Here is a 22,126-nt window from a genome sequence, read left to right as displayed (position 1 = left end):
AAGAAGGAAAAAAGAAAGGAAGTCAGTGTAATGTAAAAGCCTTTAGGCCAAAGTCGCAAAGACAGAGCTCCCAGGAAGCACCAGGATGTGCCAAACATAGTCACCCCGGATTACCTGACTATGCGAGGCCAAAAAGGAGACAATCCCAAGCCTAAAAGAAGAGGTGGGTCTTCAGTTGAAGAAGGAGATCAACTGAGGCTCCAAACGGGAGCTGGAACAGAAGCAAACAGAAAATCTGGAAGGAGAGCAGAGGCCAATCTGACAGCAGGACAGGAAGACATAAGATGTGGAGGAAGGGAGCCGCCCCCTTGGGCCCAGCGCCCCGGGCCCAGCGCCTGCAGCCACAGCTTCCGGTGACCCACAGCCCGGGCACTCCGTGGAGGGCTTGCTGCCCACCGGCACACCCAGCAGACGGCAACACCAGGAAGTTTAGTTTTAACTGCCTGGACTTCGTGGGGGTTGTCTTTCCGATGGGCCCAGAATAAAAATGCCCTTCCTTACTTCCTCTGGAATGAGGCATGGGCGTGTGACTTGATGGGGCCCATAAAACGTGCATTAAAGTCACACACTTCTCGCCGCCTGGGTTGCTGACTCAGGATGCCTCGTGTGAGAGCAAAAATCAAACCCTTTTGGGTGAAACGCTGCGGCAAAACTGATGCCTGCTGACCGATATGCTACAGCTGTGAGCCTGCGAACAGAGAACTTGATCTCAGGGTTTCTCAACCACGGTACCAGTGACACTCGGGGTTGCATGATGCTGTGCGGTGAGGGCTGTCCCTTGCATCGCAGAGGGGCGTCCCTGGCCTCTACTCTCTGGGTGTTAACAGCACCCCTTCCCTGGTTGTGATCCGATGCATAGAGACAGAAAGCACAATGGTGGTTGCCAGGGGCTGGAGAGGAGGAAGGAATGTGGAGTCATTTTTGAAAAGGGACCAGATGAAAAGGTTCTGGAGAAGGTTCTGGAGATGGACGGTGGTGACGGCTGCGTAACAGGGTCCATGTGCCTAATGCCACGAACGATACACGGAAAAAGGGTCAACATGCTAAACTTTATGTGGATTTTGCCACGATTTTTAAAAACAGGAGGGGAAAAAAAAATGTCCTTAGGCATTGCCAAATGTCCCCTGGGAGACGAAATTGCCCCCAGTGGGGGACCATCGTTCTCGGCGTAGAGAGCTCCTGGAAATCCGTGTGTCAAAACGCAGGGCTCAGCTGCTATACACCAATCAAGGGTTAGGGTTTCCAGTCTCCTACAGTGGCTTTCATCTGCTCAGATTTTTGGCCAGGATCCCCACAACGATGAAACAGTTTGATGCAGAAAAGGCTCCTTCCTAGGAACCCCAAACTGATGTGGCAGAAATAAGCTCTGAGAAGATTCTTACACTGTTCTCAGCTTTTCCCTCCGTGGGATGGACAGAATACACTAGAGATTTCATTTGGAATTATTACTCCTCCCACCTCCTGGCTCCTTGGCCTCTGAGATTAAGGGGCAGAGGGGAGTTGGAGCAGAAGAGAGGCGGGAGGGGCTTCCCAGCACATCTGTGAGTCTGCATGTGACGGGTGGCTGTGATTTTCACTTCCGGCGTTCGTCCTCGGGACTCTGGCCCAGGCTTGCAGCCCAAGGCTGCTGAACACGGCTCTCCCGGAAGCCAAGTCCCTGCCGACCTGGAAGGAGCAGGTGGCTTCTTCCACCCGCCTCCACCAGCCCTACCCGACCTGGGGTATCTCAGAGAAGCCCCTTCACATCTCAGCACTGGGGCTTGGTGCTTACCTCCGCCCTTTGCCATAACGACTCCCCAGGATTGCCGCATCTAGGACCATTATGACCCGGAAAGTCACAACAGCTCTGGGTGAAGACTTGTCTCCCATCAGGGCCTGGCACCCTTGAGGGCCGGGCTCCCCCCTCTGGTCTCCTCGCCCATTCCCCCATTCTCCTGGTGGATGCTGGAACTGCTCCCCCAAACCCGTGTGACAGGCACGAACAGACTCCCCGTCGCCTCTTCTGGGCTCCCGTGGCCAGAATCCTGAACTAATCCTCTCCCCACAAAGGAGGACTCACCTCACAAGCTGTCGTTTCAGCTGCTCACTTCAACATGTGCTCTTGATTCGCTTAACTGAGCACCTCCAACAGGCACGGACAAGCTGCCTTGTCACGCTTCATCCTGCCCAGCTTTGTGTCCCCTCCCCCCTGGAACCTGTCCCCACCCCCCCCACCCCGACCCTCCACCTGGGCTCCAGCCCCCTGGGGCTCGCACCATCAATTAATTACTTGCTCTCAGACGGAAACCTTAACCACTCCATCCCTAGGACTCCATTTATTGGCAGAGTAACATGTTCAAGACAACCCCGTTTGGAGGGAAAAAATCTCTTTATTCCTGTCTCTCTCTCCAGTCCTGATATCTCTCTCTCTCTCTCTCTCTCTCTCTCTCAGACACTTAAGCGACTGAGCCACCCAGGAGCCCCAAGGGGAGAGCTTTCTTATGCCAATTTGAGATAAGCAATTTCCAGCTTCAAATGCTTTAGAAGCTTCCGGTTGCCCACAGGCACAAGCTTTAGCACAGCTTGGCTTAGAATAATAAAGCTTCTTAGCATCTGGCTTTCAGGAGTTTCAAGTGAAGGGACTCTGGATTCAGTTCCAAGATCTACCATATACTTGCTGTGTGGCCCTGGGTGAGGTACTTACCCTCTCTGTATCTCAGATTAGACTCTTCCTCTGTAAAATGGGGATAATAATAGTACCTCTGCTCACTGGGTTGCTGTAAAGATAAAATGTTTAAATCGCCCAGAACTGCATCCAGCATGGTGTAAGTGAGCACTAAATACTCAACTCTATTTCTGTAAGTACTGCCTTCTACCCCCCCTTTCCTCTCGGCCCTGCATGTGGCCAATGAGAATGACCCTCTAATCACACATGAGTTCCTTTGGTTCTTGGCCTCAACACATAGAACACTGTTTCCCTCCGACCTCTTATCCCTAGTACCCAGTGAGCAGACTTCAAGACCCCTCTCCTGGGGCGGCTGGGTGGCTCAGTCCGTTAAGCGTGCGACTCTTGGTTCCGGCTCAGGTCATGATCTCACAGCTCGGGCGTTCAAGCCCCCACATCGGGCTCTGTGCTGACAGCGCGGAGCCTGCTTGGGATTCTCTGTCTCCCTCACTCTCTGCCCCTCCCCGCTCATGCTCTCTCTCTCTCTCTCTCTCTCTCTCTCTCTCCCAAAATAAACATTAAAAAAATTAATTTCCTCCAGAAGCTGCCCTAACCACTACTGGAGTTAGACGTTCCCTCCACTGGGCCTTCATCAGTGCCTCGTGCTCTCTCAGAGCACGGATCACAGCAGATCGTACAAACTGCTTCCTCCCTCTTTGTCAATTGCTTCAGGCAGGACTCAGCCTAATTGATCTTGGTAATGCCAGCACCTGGCACAGAGCGGGCTCAGTAAAGGCTGTGGAATTAAGTGATGATGCATAGCGACATAGAGTAGAGGTGGGGTACCAATCTGTCCCAGGCTGCCTGGGACAGTCTCGTTTGGACCATGATCCTGACGTAATTATTAACAGCACCCCCTCTCCCTCCCCAAACTGTCTCCCTACACACAGTGAATGGTAACTCTACGTGTGACAGCTGCAATTCTACTCCTCACACCGGATTCCCCTTTGCTTAACATAGGCTACTTCAACAGAATCGAGGACAGAACCTGAAAAGAATGGAATTTCTAAACAATCCATGTAAATGTCCCAGAGGGAAGGTAAATGAGATTTAAAGGGAAAATAACTTAAAATAAAATTACATGCTTTTGGTGTACAAGGGCTTGGGTAAAGCCCTCTACCTCTACCTCTCGCCAAAAGGGAGCAAAAGAGACCAAAATTACCCCTCCGCCTACCCACCTGAAACAACTGGAAAACTAGACAACATCTATGAAGCAACAGTCTCCCAGACGCTAGAACCAAGCGACAAAGGACAGTGATCCCCCAGAGGCGGGAAACAAATAGGGGAGCCCTCCCACTGTCCTCGCTTACTGTCTCACGGCAGTTTCCTGGCCGCAACACAGGGAGCTGGCGGAGACATCACACAGAGGTCTCCCCGTATTGAGAAGACAGAGCTGGGAGTCCAGGAAGGCTAAGGTAGCTAGACCGTGCACAGCAGAGGTAGTGGGGAGGGAGCACGGCACAGAGTGGCCGGAATACTCATCCCCTCCAGGATCCTGCAGAGTACTGATGAGAGCATGCGTGTGGGAAGACGGCCTGAGCCTGGGCAAAGAACCACGCAGGATTAAAGGGAAAGCGCAGGGTGTTCACAGGGGGTCAGGAATAGTGCCTGTTGCGGTCAGCCAGAGTGGAAAGCCTCCATTCATGAGGCTGAGGGCAGAGTACTCAAATAGATTCTGCCTTGGGGTTGGGGACAAAACAGTCCCAGATCAGGTGCTTTTCTTAGCGCCCAATAAAGCAAGAGCTGAAGATCAAACCCTTTCCAAGTAGCTTAACAGTGTGACTGAACGAACCTCAGCAATAGTTACAGACATACACAACTATCAAGCACCCAACTGTGGGGAAATAGGTTCTACTTACATAAAAGGGTTAGAAAAAAGATTAGGGCGGAAAGCTGCCACCATGGGGCGCAAGCACCCAAGGTTAGCTAGCAAGGTATTATAATGGGATCACGAGAACTTGTGATATCACCTGCAGGAAATTACTTTCCATCCGACACCGATATGCAATTGTCCTCAGATCACAAATTCCACTTGCCCCCCAGACCCTTTGCTTCTTACACACACAAGTTAGTGGTTACTGTCTGATTGCCTTCTCCATGTTTACGTGTGTAAGATCTTGTTTTTTGCACACTCAACACATGGGTAAGATCTTGAGCGCTCGATAAATGCGGATATGAAACCCCTGTTCAGGGCTCTTGTCTCCTCCCGGACATTGGCCTCTCTCGTATTCAATCCTGCATCTGCTCTCTTGCTGGACAAGAGAGAACTCCAGACTCATAGTCTGTGACACCCAACAAAGTTCAATTCGCAATGCCTGTCACCCAGTCAGAAATTATCAGGGACGTGAAGAGGCAAGAAAATCTGACATATAGTGAGGATTAAAAAAAAAAAAAAAAAAAAAAAAAAACAATCCAGAAATGACCTAGACTACAGAGTTAGTCTCCAAGTACATTTGAACAGTTATACAACTATATTCCATATGTTCCAGAACCTAAAGACTAAATATTGTAACTGGAGACATGGAAGATCTAGAAAAAGACCCAACTGCACCTTCTAGAAATGAACATTATAATGTATGAAGTGAAAAGCACCCGCGATGGGATTAACAGCAGATCACACATTGCAGGATGCAAGATAAGAAAAAAATTTAAATCAGCCAAAATGAAACACAGAGGGAAAAACATACTGAAATAAAATTAAGAGCATCAGTGAGCCATGGGACAACTTTAAGCAACCTAATATCTTTGTATTTGGAATCCCTGGAGGGAAGAGGCACAGAAAAAAATTCAGAAATACGGTTAAGATTTTCCCATATGTTCAGGTAAGACTGACACAGAAGACACTGAACTAGTCAGATGCTTTCATTTAAACCTGTAAAACACCATGACAGTGACAGCTAAAATGCAGAGCGTTGCAGGAGGGGTGATACTGGGGATTTCAAATCAAATACCACATGTGGTTTTCTTCCTTGGACAGGACTGTCTGGTCTATTTCAGGATGTTCCTCAATCCTAAATATCACCCCTCAAAAATGTCAGTAATGCCTCCCAATCATTGTGCCCAAAAAACAAAATATCACTCCCTGAGTGAGGTTGCATTTCTTTGATAACTATTGGTCTAGAATAGACCAGGGGCAGCAAACGATGGCCTGCCCATGGGCTGCATTTGCATGTCCTGTGAGCTAAGAATGGCCTCCCATATTGAAAGGTTGTGAAGGGGAGGAGAAGAAAGAGGGAGGGAAGAAGAAAAGGAAAAGTGGCAGATGACATATGGCCCACGATGCCTAAAACAAGATTTGATGACCCCTGGTCTAGGTTCCAGAGGAAAAAGGATTCCATATGGTCCATTTCCATAAGGAGTTTATGAGGTTTTCGGGTGATAGTGGGGTGTGTGGGGTCTGGAGCCAAGGGCCAAGAAAGAATTCTTGAAGATGTAATTGGTGCAAAAAGGTGACTTGACTGAAGCATGGGGACAGGACCGGTGGGCAGGAAGAGCTGCCCCGGGACCATGAGGAGAGAATGCTTTTATACTATGGGGCTGGCCTGGGAGGAGGAAAAGTACAGGGGAAGTTTCCAGTGAGATTTTCATCCTCCAAAGAAGACTCCCAGGATACTGGAGGCCTAGCTATTGTCAAGCTAAGGTAAAGGTTCTTCCCTCCAGCAAAGCATTAAAAAGACAGTAAGGAGTTCCTGGAGAACGTTTTTACTCTGCCAGCCTTAAGTATTTGTCAATGGGCTGCAGGTTAGAAGGAAATTGAGTTCTATCTGCTGTTTCCTTCTGCCTTTGTTCCCCACATCACTAGGGAGGGGTGATGGAGACTTAGGTCCTGCAGGACTGTGATCTCAGTCAGTTTAACCATTTGTTTACCCCTTTCCTTTGTTCTTGGGCAGCCAGGAGTGCCCGAGGAATATCACACAAATCCCCTGGAGGGGGGGAGGTGTTGTTTGCAGCCTGTCAGCCTGCCTGATGCTCCCTTATCAGGGAGTGTATCTGTGTGTTATCGGTTAGGATTCAGAGAAGCAGAACCCCTGTGAAGAAAGGACTTCTTACAGGGACCAGACTTTATGCAATTATGAGAGCCGGTGAAGGAGTCCAGAGCAGGTGGTGGTGGCTGGAAGTTACCGCAGCTTGACGGAGCCATCGGACAGGAAGAAAGGCTGCACACGAAGTGGGGGAAAGGCAAGTACACACTGGAACCCACCAGAACCAACTGGAACCCATGAGGACAAACTAGAACCCATGGGTCGCCCCACCTCCGATGGCAGCGATGGCAGCGACCTGACGCCCTCTGCAGGGCTGCACTACGTGCCCTCATGCCTCCTACGTGTTCTCATAACACCTTAGGTTTACCCACAGTGCCCCCGTCACGCGGTCGTGTCCTTGCCCGCTCCCTTGTCTGTGGCCTCGGCTGCACTGGGAGGCCTGGAGGCGGGGCTTCGCCTGGAGGCGGGGCTTCGCCCGTCGTCCTCATCACCGTATCCCTTGGTCCCAGCAAAAGACTTACACGCCTAGTAACTGCTCAATCAGTATTTTCTGGACGCATGAGGGAAATATAAACCTGCATATCGAGTGAAAACGAAGCTGGGCGGCCACGAAGCACGTGACTGATTCAACAGAAGCTTGCTCCTCTTACTCCACAGGCGCGAATTCTAATTTGAGGGGTTCTGTGGTTACTTCCTGTTACTATGCCGGCCTCGAGGGGGGTAGACAAGGGCAACGCTCTATGTAAAGAGGGAGAGCTCGCCCAAAGGGTGTCCCTGACCACGTCTGTCCTTGGGAAGTGATGGCACACATGGCCTGCTCCTCACACCAGAAGGCTGAACCCCAGTGGCAGGAGCCCTGCATTGGGGCACCTCTTGGCAGGAAAGAAACAGGTACACCACCCATGCATGGCAGGCAATAAAGGATGCCCACCATGTGAAGACTGTCACGACACAGGAAAGAAAATGCCAGGCAAAATTCCACCAATACTCAGGGGCACATCGTAGTTATTATCATCACCCAGTAACAGCTGACCTTTCTAGAGCATTTATGCACCAAGCACTGTACCAAGCACTATATATGCATTATTTCAGGTAACCCTCACAATGAAATCTACAATTGCCACGACTGGAGAGACGGGGAAATTGAGGCTTTGAGTGGTTAAGTTGCTTGCCCAAGATCACAGAGCGAGTAAGGGGCAGAACCAACATCCATTTCATCCAAGGACCCCAGTCCTCCCAGACATCTATCCTCAACTAGTCCTTGAGACAACAGGAGTCTAGGGTGTTTTGGTGTGTTTTTTTTTTTTAATTTTTGTCTTTTTTTTTTAAACAAACAAAAGCTGTTTCCTTGCAGGAGTTATTTAAACGGTTTTAGTAGCCATTGGAAATCCATTCCAGCATTACAGTTCCAAAGCTATTAAATGCAAAGTACATATACAGATACAATATATTATATCATATTAAGTGCTGCATGCAATGAATCAGGAAATTGAAGCAAACAAAAAATACTCAACAGCATTATATAAAACACCAACTGCTTACCAAGCAGGTAACAAATGGTTAGGAAACGCGACCTACTAATTAAGGTATTCAAACATACAGATCTATCTAGCCTTACCTAAAATCTCTTATCTATTCTAAATGAATAATAATTTTCAAACATGTTGGTAATTTGAATACTTAGCTCCACCTAAGCTCAAATCAGAGTCCAATATATGAACACCCTTTCAAAAATAAACATTTTTTAAAAATTGTAGCAAAAAACAGGGGGTGCCTGGGTGGCTCAGTCGGTTAAAGCATCTGACTTTGACTCAGGTCATGATCTCGCCGTTCCCAAGTTCGAGCCTGGTGTTGGGCTCTGTGCTGACAGCTCAGAGCTTGGAGCCTGCTTTGGATTCTGTGTCTCCCTCTCTCTCTGCCAAACCTTCGCTCGTGCTCTGTCTCTGTCTCTCTCTCTCAAAAATAAACATTAAAAAATTTATGCCGATCCACGAACACCCTTTTACACACTTATCAATATTATAGATACAATTGATTTAAGTTAATTTCACATGTATTTTTGACAATGTTCTGGGAGTTGTTTGAGATATAAAGATGGATAAGACTTGGTCTGTACCTTCACAGGGGTTCCAGAGAGTGCATAAAGCAGAAACCTCTGCAAATAACTGCAGAATGAGACAAATGAGATCATAAAAGTTCAAAATGCAAGGGAAGAATAGAAATGGAAATTTTATTTAGTGTGTGTACTTATTGAAGTAATAGGAACCCCCCCAAAAGATGGTTACTTTCCATTTTTATTAAACTTACTTATTCATTTTTTTCCTGTCCAATCTAATATCTTTGACATCCCAAGTCCCTTTAATTGAGAACTCTCCCAAAGTGAATTTTCTTCTCATGAGCACGGAACCTACGCTCTATTATATATCTATCCTGGCCCTCACTGAATGTTATCCCCTTTTCATTCTAAATTACAAAGTAATACAGAACATAAAATTTTGATGCATAAAATGCCTTTGGAATCTGAAGGCATAAAGAACTCCATTCGTGCCAAAAGAAGACCGGCTTCAAATTTTTAGACTGAAATTTTAGATTTAGAAATATTTGGTTGGTAATTTTGTATCTCTCTAAGGACATGGAAAATGTACTTTTTAAAAAGATTTTCTTTTTAAGTACTCAATCTCCTACATCCAACATGGGGCTCGAACTCTATGGCCCCGCGATCAAGAGTCACATGCTTCCCCCGACTGAGCTAGCTAAGGCAACCGCAGAAAATAATCTCTTTTTTTTTAATAACTGTAGATTTAGGAAAATTTCCCATAAGCTTTCCCAGACCCATGCTTCCCCTAATAAAAATGTATTCTCTCAACAGCTGACTGTTCAAGGCGTCTTGACTGCTCCCTGCCCCTCTACAAATACTATTCTCTGCTAACATTCGAAAGTCTAAATAAATAAGGACATGCTGGAGAAGACCTTACCAGAAAGATGTTGCCAGTAACCACAAGACCCTGAAGGTCCAGTTCTTCAAGACAAACTGTCTGGTTTCTGCAACAACAAGAATGTAGTACAATGAGGAAAAACCTCACTGACGCAGGAGACGGTATCGACCACCAGGCAGAGCCCGCGTTTGTATCCTAATTTGTATCATTGTTTGGCCCCTAATTAGCGTGCAACCAACCAAGTTTTGAGACAATTCAGATGTTGATGCTATTAGTGAGTCACTCAGGTGTGCGAATGGGATTGTGGGTACACGGAGGGAATTCCTATCTTCTAGAGAAATGTTCAAAAATATTTATGGGTGAAATGATGGGATATTTGGGTTTTGATTCAAAATAAGCCAGTAGGAAGAGGACTGTGACAGGGTTAAAGATGAAATAAGGTTGGCCTGGCGGAGGGGTACACGGAGGATAATTATACTAATCTCTCTAACTTTGTGTACCTTAGGAAGCTTCCATTGTATATATCTCAAAAAGATGTAAAATTTAAGGGAAAAATAGACACTGCTTAAAATATGGCACAATGTCTCTTATACAAGAGACTATTGACATTAATAGTCATGTTAATTTTAAGAACTATTGGTCATAAATATGTCTATAAATATGGACATGGCTATACATAGAAAATAACGGTAACTGAAGAAAAGGAAATGTTTTAAATTTAACTTAATCTCATTGTTCTGTTGCCTGTATTTGGGAATAGAAACCATTTCGCTAGCTGAATCAACCACAACTATCCCCAAACGTTCTTAATTAATGATTTCAATAAATATATTCCTGCAGTGTAAGAAATGAAGTTTATACCCAGGTATTTCTCTTACAAGCATCCATTCTGACATACAAACCTTGATTGTGTGAAAGTAGTTGGGCAACAGGGAACTGGCCTTGAACTGAATTTCAAACTGGATTCTCTTGTCTATTTGCGGGGTTGGGGCAGGAGGGTGGGCAAATGTTGGTATTATTAGCTATCACCTATGTAAGTCCTTTGAACCAAGCGGTGTATATGGAATCAATGAATACTTAAAGCACATTCAAATAATTTCAGTTCTGATATGAAAAAAACAGCCATTAAGCCTAAACGACTTTTTGTCGAAATTACAGGTAGGTGGGCATTTGCAGAGTAAGATCACAGTTCGGATTGGAATCAGATATTCACGTGGGGAGGCAGTTCTGAACATTCTTTCTAATTTTTTTTTTTTGACATTTATTTATTTTTGAGAGACAGAGAGAGCCAGAACATGAACAGGGGAGGGGCCGAGACATGGAGAGACCCAGAGTCTGAAGCAGGCTCCAGGCTCTGAGCTGTCAGCACAGAGCCCAACGCGGGGCTTGAACTCATGAACCGTGAGATCATGACCTGTGCGGAAGCTCAACCGACTGAGCCACCCAGGCGCCCCATGAATATTCTTTCTAAATGCTGGGGGTGGGGAGGAGGGGAGGGGATGAGAGCTGAGTCCCCTCGCGCTTCCATCTTTTCTCGTAGTTTCTGCTGTTTTTCTAGCCTTTCTGCCCTGACTGCTTCTAAGTCGAACGAAAGGAGCAGAGGCCTCTGGTTCAGGCAGACTGGAGATGAAAGACAGCCACTAGCTACATTCCCATGAATATCTGGAAACACTGTGGACACCCCAAGTATGCAGGGCCAGGGCGCGGAGAACGTCACCGCCGCCGACGTGCCTCGTCGCACCCGTGCAGGCGGGGCGTGCTGGCCACCGACGGACACACGTAGGCTCGCCGCGTTCAGCCACCGCAGTCCCCGGGTCGCCAGTCCGCGGGTCCTTCCCCGCAGGGGCCCCCACCTTCATTCCCAGGCCAGTGGGCCCGGACCTTCTGACCTGAGGGTGAACTGAGGGCTGGTCCTGCCCCGGCCCAGCCTCCCCACCCCTCCCTAGCCTGTCCCCAGGCAGGTGCCGCCCAGCATCCTGGCCACATCACGACCCTTTCGCGCGCAGATCCAGTGCGGGGCGCGGGGCGCGAACTGGAGCGCAGAGTCAAGATTACCGAGAGCAAACGGAGGCTGGCGGGGCAGCGAGGGGCTGCGAAGCTTCTGCCTCCACCTCCGAGGGCGGGCGGCAGGGAGGGGGCGGCGGCTGCGGGCCCGCAGGCGGACTGGGGGGTCGCACTACCGCCGGCATCTACGTCCAGGGATACCTGAGTTCTTGGGGTTCACCAGGGTAAGGAAGACGAAAACCCACCTGGGAAGGAAAAACCCACTCTCGTGACTCCCCCGCCTCCTCGCTGGCGGTCTGGGGTCGAGTCTGGTAGTTCTGCGTGGCCCTGGGCGTGGCCAAGTGCCCTCTAGGCCGTGACCTTCCCACCGCTCCGCCCACGGGTTACGCAGAGAAGCCCTGAGCGCCGCTGGGGAACCGACGGCGCCAGCTTGGGGGCTGCCGGGCCCTGGGGGCAGAAATGCGTTTGGTGGCACGCCAAGCCTGGGGCAAGGAGCCGAGAGCGAGGGTTTGGGCACCCAATCCTTTTAGGCCCGGGTCTCCGCGACCCGAGGCCCAGGCAGGAGAAGGTCGCCGGTGCCCACAGGGTTAGTGGTTCAAAAACCAAATAGGGCCCGGTACCACCGCCTAAGGGTCTTGGGGCGAGTTTCCCAATTTCACCAACTTGCAAACTTCTTGCCTGTGTAACGGGGACTCGAGCGTGTCTTTGGCACTGGGTGCTGGGAGGGTTAAAGGGGAACCCAGTGCCCGGCAGGCAGGGAACGGGGGACAAGGGTTAGCCGCCATCCTTACTGTTAGTTATAGTTATTAGTGTTATTATCAGCCGGTGGGACCCGAGGGAGAGTCGCTTTCCCCGGCTTACCTCCAGCCCTCGCCCCAGCCTCTCCGCACCTCCCAGGCCCGCCGGCGGCTCAGGAAGCCTCAAGAAGTCAGCCCGGCCTCAAGAAGACGAGCCCGAAGGTCGAAGGCGACCCCACAACTCCGAAGCGCTGTGCCTTGCGCGCCACGCATGGGTTCCCAACAGACCCGCGCAGTGGCCTTGACAGCAGCGGGGGCCGGGGAGGCGCCCGGACGCCCCTGCGCAGACCCACCAAGCCGCGCCGCCTGCAGTGAGGGCTCGTCCTCACCACGGGGGCTGGGGTGGCGGGCGGGTCACCCCGCGGGCCCCCACGGAAGGCCCCACCTGTGCGCGCGGACCCCTAGCGCCACGTTCGACTGGAGATCAACGTTTAATTCACTCTCCCACCGAATAGACGGTTTTCTTGAAAATTCATCCTTCGATACGGTTTCATTAGGTAAAAAGTATAAAAAGCAGGAGAGTGGGGGCCGGCTTCGGCCAGGTTGTGACCGGTGCTCGTGACCGTGCTGGTCTGGGGCGCAGGGAAGGAAGACACCGGCGTCGGCGTCGAGTGTCGCCTCTGGGCTCGGTGGCGGCTCCACCTGTCGCTCCCACGAAGTTTGTTGACTGAATAAAAGAACGCACGTAGGCCTGGAAATGTGTTCGCACAAAGGGCAAGAGGGAGTTGGCACGGGAAGGGGAGAGTTCTTGGTGTGACAGAGGCTCCCTTTATTACGGCTTGTTGCCAAACACAGGTAACCCCAGACCTGCAGAACGCGCTAAACGGATCTTAAAGCTGGGGTGCGGAGGGTGAGACAGGACCCGGCAAAACCCTGAGAAGGGAAGGTGGTGGGGGAGAAGGGGCTTTTGGTCGCGCATCGGGGCCACAGAAGGGAACTGCTGGTGCCCTAGGAGCGACCGGGCGAAGGCTGCGCTGCGCGTGCAGGGCCGAGGGAGAACGGAAGCCCGCGTCTAGGCGGGTCCCAGGGGCTGGGCTTGGGAACCTTCCAGAACGTCTCCAGAACCGTACTACTGCAAGCCCGGAGGAGGTGAGGATCGCGCGCAGGACTTGCAAGGGGAGGAGAGATGGGGAGGAGATGAGAAGCTGGGGTAAAAGTGGACCAATTGGACAGCCGTAAAAATGTGTGCCTAGATCTGCCCTCCCTCCCGGAACCAGAAATTCACAGCGGGAACTGCGGAGTAGATGAAGGGGAACGACCTTCTCACACTTTCCAAGTGGCTTCTCCCACAGCAGCAGCAAGGAATGTGGTTCTTCTGAAACAGGAGCCCTGAGAGGGCCGGGAGTGCGGCGGGGTCTCTCGGAACTTGCTGGAACTTGCTGTCTCTGGGGCTATTTCCTGATGCGCATCTTCCTCTTGTTTCCCACCCACCCGGTCGCCAGAAGCCTGAGGACAGTGAAACCTTTCTGGTGGCAAATTTCTCGGAGAACTTCTTTTCGAAACAACTAAGTTCTTCCTGTACCAAAGAAAGGGGCCCATGCGCCCTTAGAAGGCATCCGTCTGGGGAGAAAAAAAATGTTTAATTGTAAATTGTCCAGGACACAAATGTTACCTTTGATCCTTCCTTTTTCCCTGGCCCTGCTTTGGAAAATTCTGACGCTTTTATAAAAAGTGCCTTTTATTTTTTTCCTGGGAAATGTTGGCCACTACCTTCTAAATTGATCTCAAGTGGCGCCCCACTGTATTCAGGTGAAAAATCAACATCTTTAGAAACATGAAAAACGAATGGAAAATGTACTTACATTTCCCTCCAATTCTTTTTCTTCTACAGATTTCATAAATTCTATATACCATATTTTAAAGCCCAGGACGTCAAATATTCGGAAGTTTTGCAGGCCATGTTGGAAAATTGTTTCTGATGCCTGTAATGAATACGAATTGTAAAACTAACTTGTTCCCTGGGAGGAAAGAACTAACTTTCAAAAGAAGTTCCATTTAGAAAGCGATTATTGAGAAGTAAATACGAAATAAGTAATATGGTGTGGTGACTTAGCATTTTATTTAGTTAGCATCTTTCCACACCAGACACACACATTAGAAGTCAATGCTTTAAAATTAAAAGTCTCTATTACACATCGATTTCAGGAAGACAGAAAGAACAAGTATTTTGCACTTGACCGGGGAATAATATTTGCAATTCCTAGGGAGTCAACGAGGGGAAACAGGTTGTGCATTGGGCATTTATTTTCTTTATTTTTTTCTTCTTTTTCTTTTTTTAAATACCAGAACAAAGTGTCCCACTCACGTTCAGTTACTCTGGAAATGGGTAATGGGAAAAACCCTGGAAGCCACGACTGGAGGCTGGAAAAGTGAGGGCGAGAGTGGACGCCATGGGAAGGTTACGCCCGGGGAGCCGCACAGTATCCAACTTTTCCTCTGTACGGAGTCGGCAGCGACCCGCACCGTGGTCCAGGTCGTTGTGGTTGCGACGCGGAGTTCGGACGCGCCCCCGTGGTCCCCGCCCCGCGGGGCGGCGTGCGCGAGGGCGGGCGGCGCGAAGGGCCGTCCCCCGGCTTGGCTCCAGGGGTGTCCGGCGGGGTCAGCGCCAGGACAGCGTGCGGATGCCGCTCAGAAGGCCGGCAAGACGCTCTCCCTGCTGGAAAGGCTGGCCACCGCTGTCGGCCTGGAGCCTCCCGCTCCGGGCGGACACCCCAGGCGCGCCGCGGACAGGTGCTGGCCCAGCAGAGCGCCCTCGCTGGGAGCGCGGCGGCTGGTACAGTCCTCCTGCTGCTGCCGATGCTGCTGCTGCTCTAACACGGTCCGGGCAGCGGACGCCGCAGCGGCAGCCGACACGTGCAGCAAAGGGGTGGCCGCCCGGTGATGCACCAGGCACGACGAGCGCTGCAGCAGGTGGCAGTAGCCCCACGGGGTCGGGGGCAGACTCTGCGCGGCCCTCGTCCCGCCTCCTCCTCGGACCCCTCGCATGATGCTCTCGATGCTGAAGGGGGCGCATCCGTCTCCCGGCCGCGCCGCCGACCCCTTGCCCTCCTCCCAAGGCTGGGAGCCCGGGGAGGGCCGCACGGCCGAGGGGGCGCCGGGGGTGGCCGGGTCCGCGCCTGGCGCCTTCCCGGGCGTCTCGGCGTAGGCCGGGGCCGACAGCAGCAGGTAGCGAAGGGGGTGCGGGTGCAGCAGCGCGCACGGGCGGCTCCCGGAGGCGGCGGCGGGGTAGGCCCCCGGCACTGGGGGCGGCGGGGCCGGGCTCCCGAGCAGCAGGCCCGGGTAGGGGCCGTGCAGGGCGGCGGGCGCGGCGGGCAGGGGGAAGGGGTGGTGCAGGTGGGCTCCCGGGGGCGGGCGGTGGCGCTTGAAGCGCTTCCTGCGCCGGAGGAAGCTGCCGTTGTCGAACATGTCCCGGGACGCGGGGTCCAGGCTCCAGTAGTTGCCCTTGCCCGGGTGGCCCGGCTCGCGCGGGATCTTGACGAAGCAGTCGTTGAGCGAGAGGTTGTGGCGGATGCTGTTCTGCCAGGCGGGGAACCTGCGGCGGTAGTAGGGGAAGCGGCCGCTGATGAAGGCGCAGATGCCGCTGAGCGTGAGGCGCTTGTGCGGGCTCTGCAGGATGGCCATGGTGATGAGCGCGATGTAGGAGTACGGCGGCTTCGCCGGCTGCGGGCCGTCCGCGGAGGCCGCCGCGGACCCGCTCGACGCCCCGAACTTGGGGCCCAACTTGGCGTCGGCCGGGGCGCCGCCGCCCTCGGGGAGCCCTCCGCCAAGCGCGCCCGCGCCGCGCCGCGCCTCCCGCGTCCCCGGCGGGGGCAGCTGCCCTGGCAACGGCTGGCTCTCCGCCGCCTCGCCTTCCTCGTCCTCCTCCCCCTCGCCCTCATCCTCCTCCTCTCCCAGGATGTCGATCTCGCCGTCCTCCCCGTCGGAGCCCCGGAGGCTGCGCCGCGGTGTGGAGCGAAGGCTTTCGGGTTTGGGCAAGTTCATGGGGGAGCAGGTCGTGCAAGACGCAGGGGTGGTGGCCGGCCGCTCGCCTGCCTCGAGGGGGTCCGGGCTGGAGGCGGGCGGGTTCGGAGTGTTCCAAAAAGCAGGAGGGCTTGCGGCTGGTTGCCCGTTTGGTGGTGGTCTTCTCTTCCGTTGGTTTCTCCTCGTTGCCAACGCCGTCCAGCAAAGATGCGCTTTGCCTTTTCTCGGAGCTTCTTCGAGTCCTTGAGTGGTCGACCGCCCCCCACCCTTTCCACCCCCTCCTCCCCTACCTCCCAGCGCTCCCCTGCTTGCTCCGGACGCAGTCCAATGATGAGGGTTCCCTGCGCGTTACCCGACAGGGCAAGAGCCTCCAGCCCCCTCCTTCTCCTGACACCCACCGGCCACCCAGGAAGATGCGCGGTGAAAGCGCGTTGAAAACCGTGCAAATAGCAGAGGCAGGAAAATAGGACACCCAACAATCTGTGGCCACTTCGATATTCGGGCCTCTCCCCTGGAGGATAGAAAGGGGGGGGTGGCACTAAATGTCTACGGTGTTTGTAAGAAAAGCCTAACAGTATGTTTTCGGGGTTCACAGCCGGTTATTCACCCATTTCCATTGGTGGAGTCCGTGCTCATCCCGAATGATGAGCTGAACCATTCTTAATTCTTAAGCATTTTTAACTATATCCACGAACTCCGGGGAATGCGAGGGAGGGTTGCACGGTCCCTTCTACTTCCCGCCTTAACTGCCCAACTGAGGTTTCCAGAAAAGGCTGAAATGTCTGGGCGTTAAGTTGTGGAAGTTCGGGGTAGAAGGAAAACAGAAGAGCTAAAGAGAAGTCCCTTGGCATCAGCGCTTCTCGAGCTTCTTTGAACCCTTAACCACAGGATAAAATACGTTTTATGTCACACCCTTGGGTAGATAGACTTCTGCACCTAAACTGGGCTTCGTAAAACAAGTGACCACTGACACAATTGTTTTTCAAATGTCCATCACCAATTAGGTGGTTTGTGCCACGTTCTAACCAGTCCAGAGCCCGTGTGAAAAACCCCGTTTTCACAAAAACAGCCTCCCAACACCAACGGATGCACGCAGTCTGACGATCTCTCAATCTCTTCTTCTTCTTTTTTAAAAGTCAACCTTCAGCACTTTTACTATAATAATAAATATTAAAATTAAAACAGGGGCACCTGGGTGGCTCCGTCAGTGTAGCACCCGACTCTTCATCTCGGGGCTGTGAGTTCAAGCCCCACACTGGGCGTGGAGCCTACTTAACAAAAAATTAATAATAACAACAAGGCCAAGGGAGAGGTGCGGGGCCTTTACCTAAATCACTAGGTCGGCGTTCCCCACCCTGGAGAACAGGGATGTGGCAGAGAGTCTGTTTCGCTCACCTGACATCCTTGGAAGTGGCGGTTTCTAGACTGGCTTCATTTAAATCTTACGCTCAGCGACCAGAGTCACGGTCCGGTGGAATTAACTTCATGTGTGTTATATAAATAGGGATCTTGGGGTGAAATACTGAGCAACTGGCTGTTCATAACGTAATAGCCACCTATTTGGGAAAAGAATTTGAGGAGGCATCTACTAAAAATGCAACATACACATATTATGCCACTGATGGTCATAGTAAATCTGCCTTTAGCGTTTGTAAATGATAATGAACTTTCAGCCAGAAATCAGAAGCCAGGTAAAGGAGCAAACTATAACAAAAAAGTAGTTTAAAGTAGCTAGTCGCTTCAGGATTAAAATTTGAAAACTGCTTTCTCTAAAAGATGTTAAGAGCTTGTGCTCTACTCCTGAGATTCTCGCCTTCGCCGTCATATGTAGCTTGAAGGACAAATGATGGAGCTTTTGGGCCTCAGGGATTTGTGTTTGAATCCCAGGTTCACCAGTTACTACTTGGGGGATGACTAAACCAAGCTCAGGGAGGGCTGTGACAGGTGTCTTATCCAACCTCAGTCTCCCAGCTGCCTCCCCGTCAACCCCCTGCAGGTAAAGCACATTTCTGCAGGCTGCAGAGGAATCCTGTGACCTGGGAAGGGAGTATTGTTAGTTTTCCTAAAGTCAACATCTATGGGGATTTGGGTTATTTAAAAATGAAAGGAGAAAAGTAAAGGCTTGGGAAACAAAAACAAAAGAATCTCCATTGACGGAGGTATGTCAAGGGGGCATAGGAGACAAGTGAAGTTCTCCTGTGGTGAAAGCTGGGGCCACTCCAGCAAGTAGGATTAGATTACAACCCAAAGCATAAAATAAATATTCGTGTGTGTATCCATACTGATAAAAACCAAATGAGTAAAATAATAAATGGGAGGAAAGAGGGATGCTTGGCTGGCTCAGTCTGTAGAGCATGCAAGTCTTAAACCTAGGGTCCTGAGTTCAAACCCCACATTGGGCATAGAACCTGCTTTACAAAAAAAAAAAAAAACCAAAAAACACAAAAAACAACAACAACAACAAAAATGCTCCAAAATATTAAACAGGGCCGTGGGCAGGAGAATTCCTCACTCTTTTACCGCAGGCAGTGCAGAGTGGTTTCCTTCTAAAGATACAGATCCTTCCAAAGATATCTTCCTTCCAAAGATCCTTACAAGTGGAGAAGGGTCACAAACACTTCAGCCAGGTCATCAGGTGACCAGCGTTTACATCAATAGTCATAAACCCTTTGACAGTATATGCCGTAATGTGATCGTGCTCCCCCGAGCCCATGTGATCAGGAGAAAAACAGACAAATTCTGATAGAGGAGCATCCTGTGTCCCTGGCCAGAACCATCCTCAAAACTATCAAGGTCACCAAAACGAGAACAGTCCAAGCCCAGAGGACTCTACAGACAGACGTGACAAGTAACTGCAGTGTGGAGTCTGGGACGGCATCCTGGAAGACAAAAATGACAGCATCCAAGCAGAAAAATGACGGACAGCATCCTGGAACAGAAAAATGACAGGCCATCTGAACAGGCTGCCTGAATAAGGCTATGTGAATAAACTACAGACTTTAGTTAATAATAATGTATCAATATCAGTCCACTAATTGTAACAAATGTGCCATACTACTGTAAGATATTAACTGAATGTGTGTATGGGGGGGGGGGTGGAATATGGGAACTTGTACCACCTGCACGTTTATCTTGTGCTGTCTGTTCACTTTTCCTGTAAATCTGAAACTGTTCCAAAAATTACATTCTATTAGTTTAAAAAATTAAACATGGGAAAAAGGCCGAATAGCCAAAAAGGAGAAACTCAAACGCCCATCAGGCGATGAATGGATAAACAACATGTGGTAATATACATAGACTTTCATTCAGCAACAAAAGCAACAAAGTGTTGATACGCGCTACGACATGGATGGATCTTGAAAACATCATGGTAAGTGAAAGGAGTCTGAATAGGCCAATTACAGAAACAGAAAGTAGAGTGGTGGCCGCTGGGGGCTACGAACAGGGGGAAATGGGGAGTAACCGCTGATGGGTAGTTTCCTTGGGGAGTAATGAAAATGTTCTGGACTTAGCTATGGTAGATTTACTAAAGCTATGAATTGTACACTCTGAAAGGGTAAAGTTTAGGGGCGCCTGGGTGGCTCAGTCAGTTAAGCGTCCGACTTCAGCTCAGGTCACGATCTCGCCGTTCATGACTTTGAGCCCTTTGTCAGGCTCTGTGCTGACAGCTCAGAGCCTGGAGCCTGCTTCGGAGTCTGTGTCTCCCCCTCTCTCTCTGTCCCTCCCCTGCTCACGCTCTCAAAAAATAAACATTAAAATTTTTTTTAAAGGGTAAAGTTTATTGTATGTGATTATATCTAATGTTATACAAAATATGCCCAGGTAAAAACAAAGAGCTTTATCAATGAAAACTGAGTGCTTTGGAAAGACTCCATTATGGCAAGTCACTCTGGAAAAAAGGAAAGAAGGGGAAGGGGAAGGGGAGGAAAGAGAAAGAAAGATAGATAGATAGAAAGAAAGAAAGAAAGAAAGAAAGAAAGAAAGAAAGAAAGAAAGAAAGAGAAAGAAAAAGAAAGAAAAGAAAAAAGAAAAGAAAAGAAAAGAAAAAAACTCTTACAGTCACATCCCATCAATTCTTTAGTGCTGCCTTCAGAATGAGAAGCCTGCCTTTGTAACTCCTGCAGCATTTAACACGCAGCCTTGTGCATGGTGGGGACTCTGTAATATTTGGGGATTGCTTCTTTCCTAACAACGAATACGTTTTTTTTTCTGAACAAACCCATCAGGAGCTCACGCAATGCTGTCCTAGTATGAAAAACCAAACTTTCTAGACTAATCTACAAAAAGGATGATGCTGTCTGGTTTCTCTCCATTCCACTCTGAAAATTAAAGGCAAGATAAGGGCACCTGGGTGGTTCAGTCGGTTAAGCATCTGACTCTTGATTTCGGCTCAGGTCGTGACCTCACAGCCGTGAAGTCGAGCCCCACGTCAGGCTCTGCACTGAGCGTGGAGCCTGCCTGGGATTCTCTCTCCCTCTCCCTCTCCCCCTTCTCTGCTTATGCTCTCTCTCTCAAAAATAAAAATAAATAAATAAAGACAATGTGGCCATCAACAGTTAAAGTTGATTTGAATATTAAAGCTAACTCTGAGAAGAAGAAGAAGAAAAGCTCTAGTGTATCTTTCTCCTCGAGGTAGGGCAAGTTGCTCGTCTACAAAGGCAGAATATACTTCTTTCAACATCACTTCCACAAGGTATGGCATTTCTGAAACCGGGGAAGTCTTTTCAAAGCAATCTAAAAGCAGTGCTCCCACCTACCCTACTGAGGCAAAGGAGACGATTAATCAATTTGTAGCAAGGAAACGACCAAGCCCGTAAATGCTTAAAAGTCTCTTAGCTTTATTTTGTCGATAACTTCCTGGAAACATCATGACCTGAGAATTACCCTTTCAATTATCTGGTCTTCCCTCTGACCCTGTGTCGACCCCTCCTCCAGCTCCCTGGCACACAGTACCAAGGCACTGGGCCCTTATACTAAAAGCTGGGCAAAGCCTAGGAAAGAGCTGTTTTAAGAAGGTACGCACAAGCTTGAGAATTGTTGGTTTGGGGTTTTTAAGGGTTTGTTTGTTTTTTTTAATCAAATCTTGCTGGAAAAAGAATTCGCTTACATTGAGACTCTATTCAGGGTGCTTTAAATTTCATCCCTGGAACAATGGTGAGAGATTTGCATTTTATCGCCATTGTATGAATAAGGAGGCAAAGGCTCAGAGACATTTAGTAATCTATCCTGTATTACTCAGTAAACTATAGAGTTTTAGATGAACTGCGCCTAAACCTTGATCACCATCGTCACCACCAATACCCTTGAAATTATCTGTAGTTGGGATACTGGTCCACATTTAGTTATAAAAATACATATTCTCAGGGATGCCTGGGTGGCTCAGTTGGTTAAGCGTCCGGCTCTGGACTTCGGCTCAGGTCATGATGTCACAGTTCTAGTGAGTCTGAGCCCTGCCTTCATTAGGCTCTGTGCTTATGACACGGAGCCTGCTTCGGATTCTCTCTCTCTCTCCTATCCCTGTCCCTCCCCTGCTTGCACTCTCCCTCTCTCTCAAAATAAATGAAATAAACATTAAAAACATATATATATATATATATATATATATATATATATACACACATATATACATACACACACACACATATATATACACATTACATATATATATATAATGTAAATATTCTGTTGGGGATATATTCTCTATGACAAGTTCCAAAGTCCTCTGAAGTGCAGGTTAAACTG

The 22,126-nt window shown here is 49.9% G+C and overlaps 1 protein-coding gene and 1 long non-coding RNA gene across 3 annotated transcripts in view; both read right to left on the bottom strand.

The window, feature by feature from the left end:
• Positions 1–11,963, bottom strand: part of LOC109275444 (uncharacterized) — a 32,982-nt gene extending 21,019 nt beyond the window's left edge. The window contains exons 1-2 of the long non-coding RNA XR_002084143.2: positions 11,873–11,963; positions 9,663–9,729 (exon numbers count right to left, since the gene is read on the bottom strand). This is a non-coding gene — a long non-coding RNA (uncharacterized LOC109275444). The remainder of the gene's footprint in view (positions 1–9,662; positions 9,730–11,872) is intronic.
• Positions 11,964–14,499: 2,536 nt separating this feature from the next.
• On the bottom strand, positions 14,500–16,639 carry LOC109275351 (forkhead box protein D4-like 1). 2 transcript variants are annotated; one of them, XM_053908627.1, is made up of 2 exons: positions 15,276–16,639; positions 14,500–15,234 (listed from the first exon to the last, which is right to left on the bottom strand). In XM_053908627.1, the coding sequence occupies exons 1-2, from the start codon at positions 16,403–16,405 to the stop codon at positions 15,024–15,026; spliced, it is 1,341 nt and encodes a 446-aa protein (XP_053764602.1). In that variant the 5' UTR covers positions 16,406–16,639; the 3' UTR covers positions 14,500–15,023. The 2 variants fall into 2 exon arrangements, with proteins under 2 accessions (XP_053764602.1, XP_053764601.1); XM_053908626.1 differs by having other exon boundaries at positions 14,500–16,639.
• Between the last annotated feature and the right edge of the window lie 5,487 nt (positions 16,640–22,126).

The sequence above is a fragment of the Panthera pardus genome, unplaced genomic scaffold, assembly GCF_024362965.1.
Source record: "Panthera pardus isolate Hobbes unplaced genomic scaffold, ASM2436296v1 HiC_scaffold_20, whole genome shotgun sequence".
Taxonomy (NCBI): domain Eukaryota; kingdom Metazoa; phylum Chordata; class Mammalia; order Carnivora; family Felidae; genus Panthera; species Panthera pardus.
Note: the sequence above shows the minus strand (reverse complement) of the source record. Positions and strands in the feature narration are given on the sequence as shown.

Bases quoted from the DNA above. Each gene is read 5' to 3' on its own strand.
- LOC109275351 (XM_053908626.1), bottom strand. From the start codon at position 16,405: ATGAACTTGCCCAAACCCGAAAGCCTTCGCTCCACACCGCGGCGCAGC.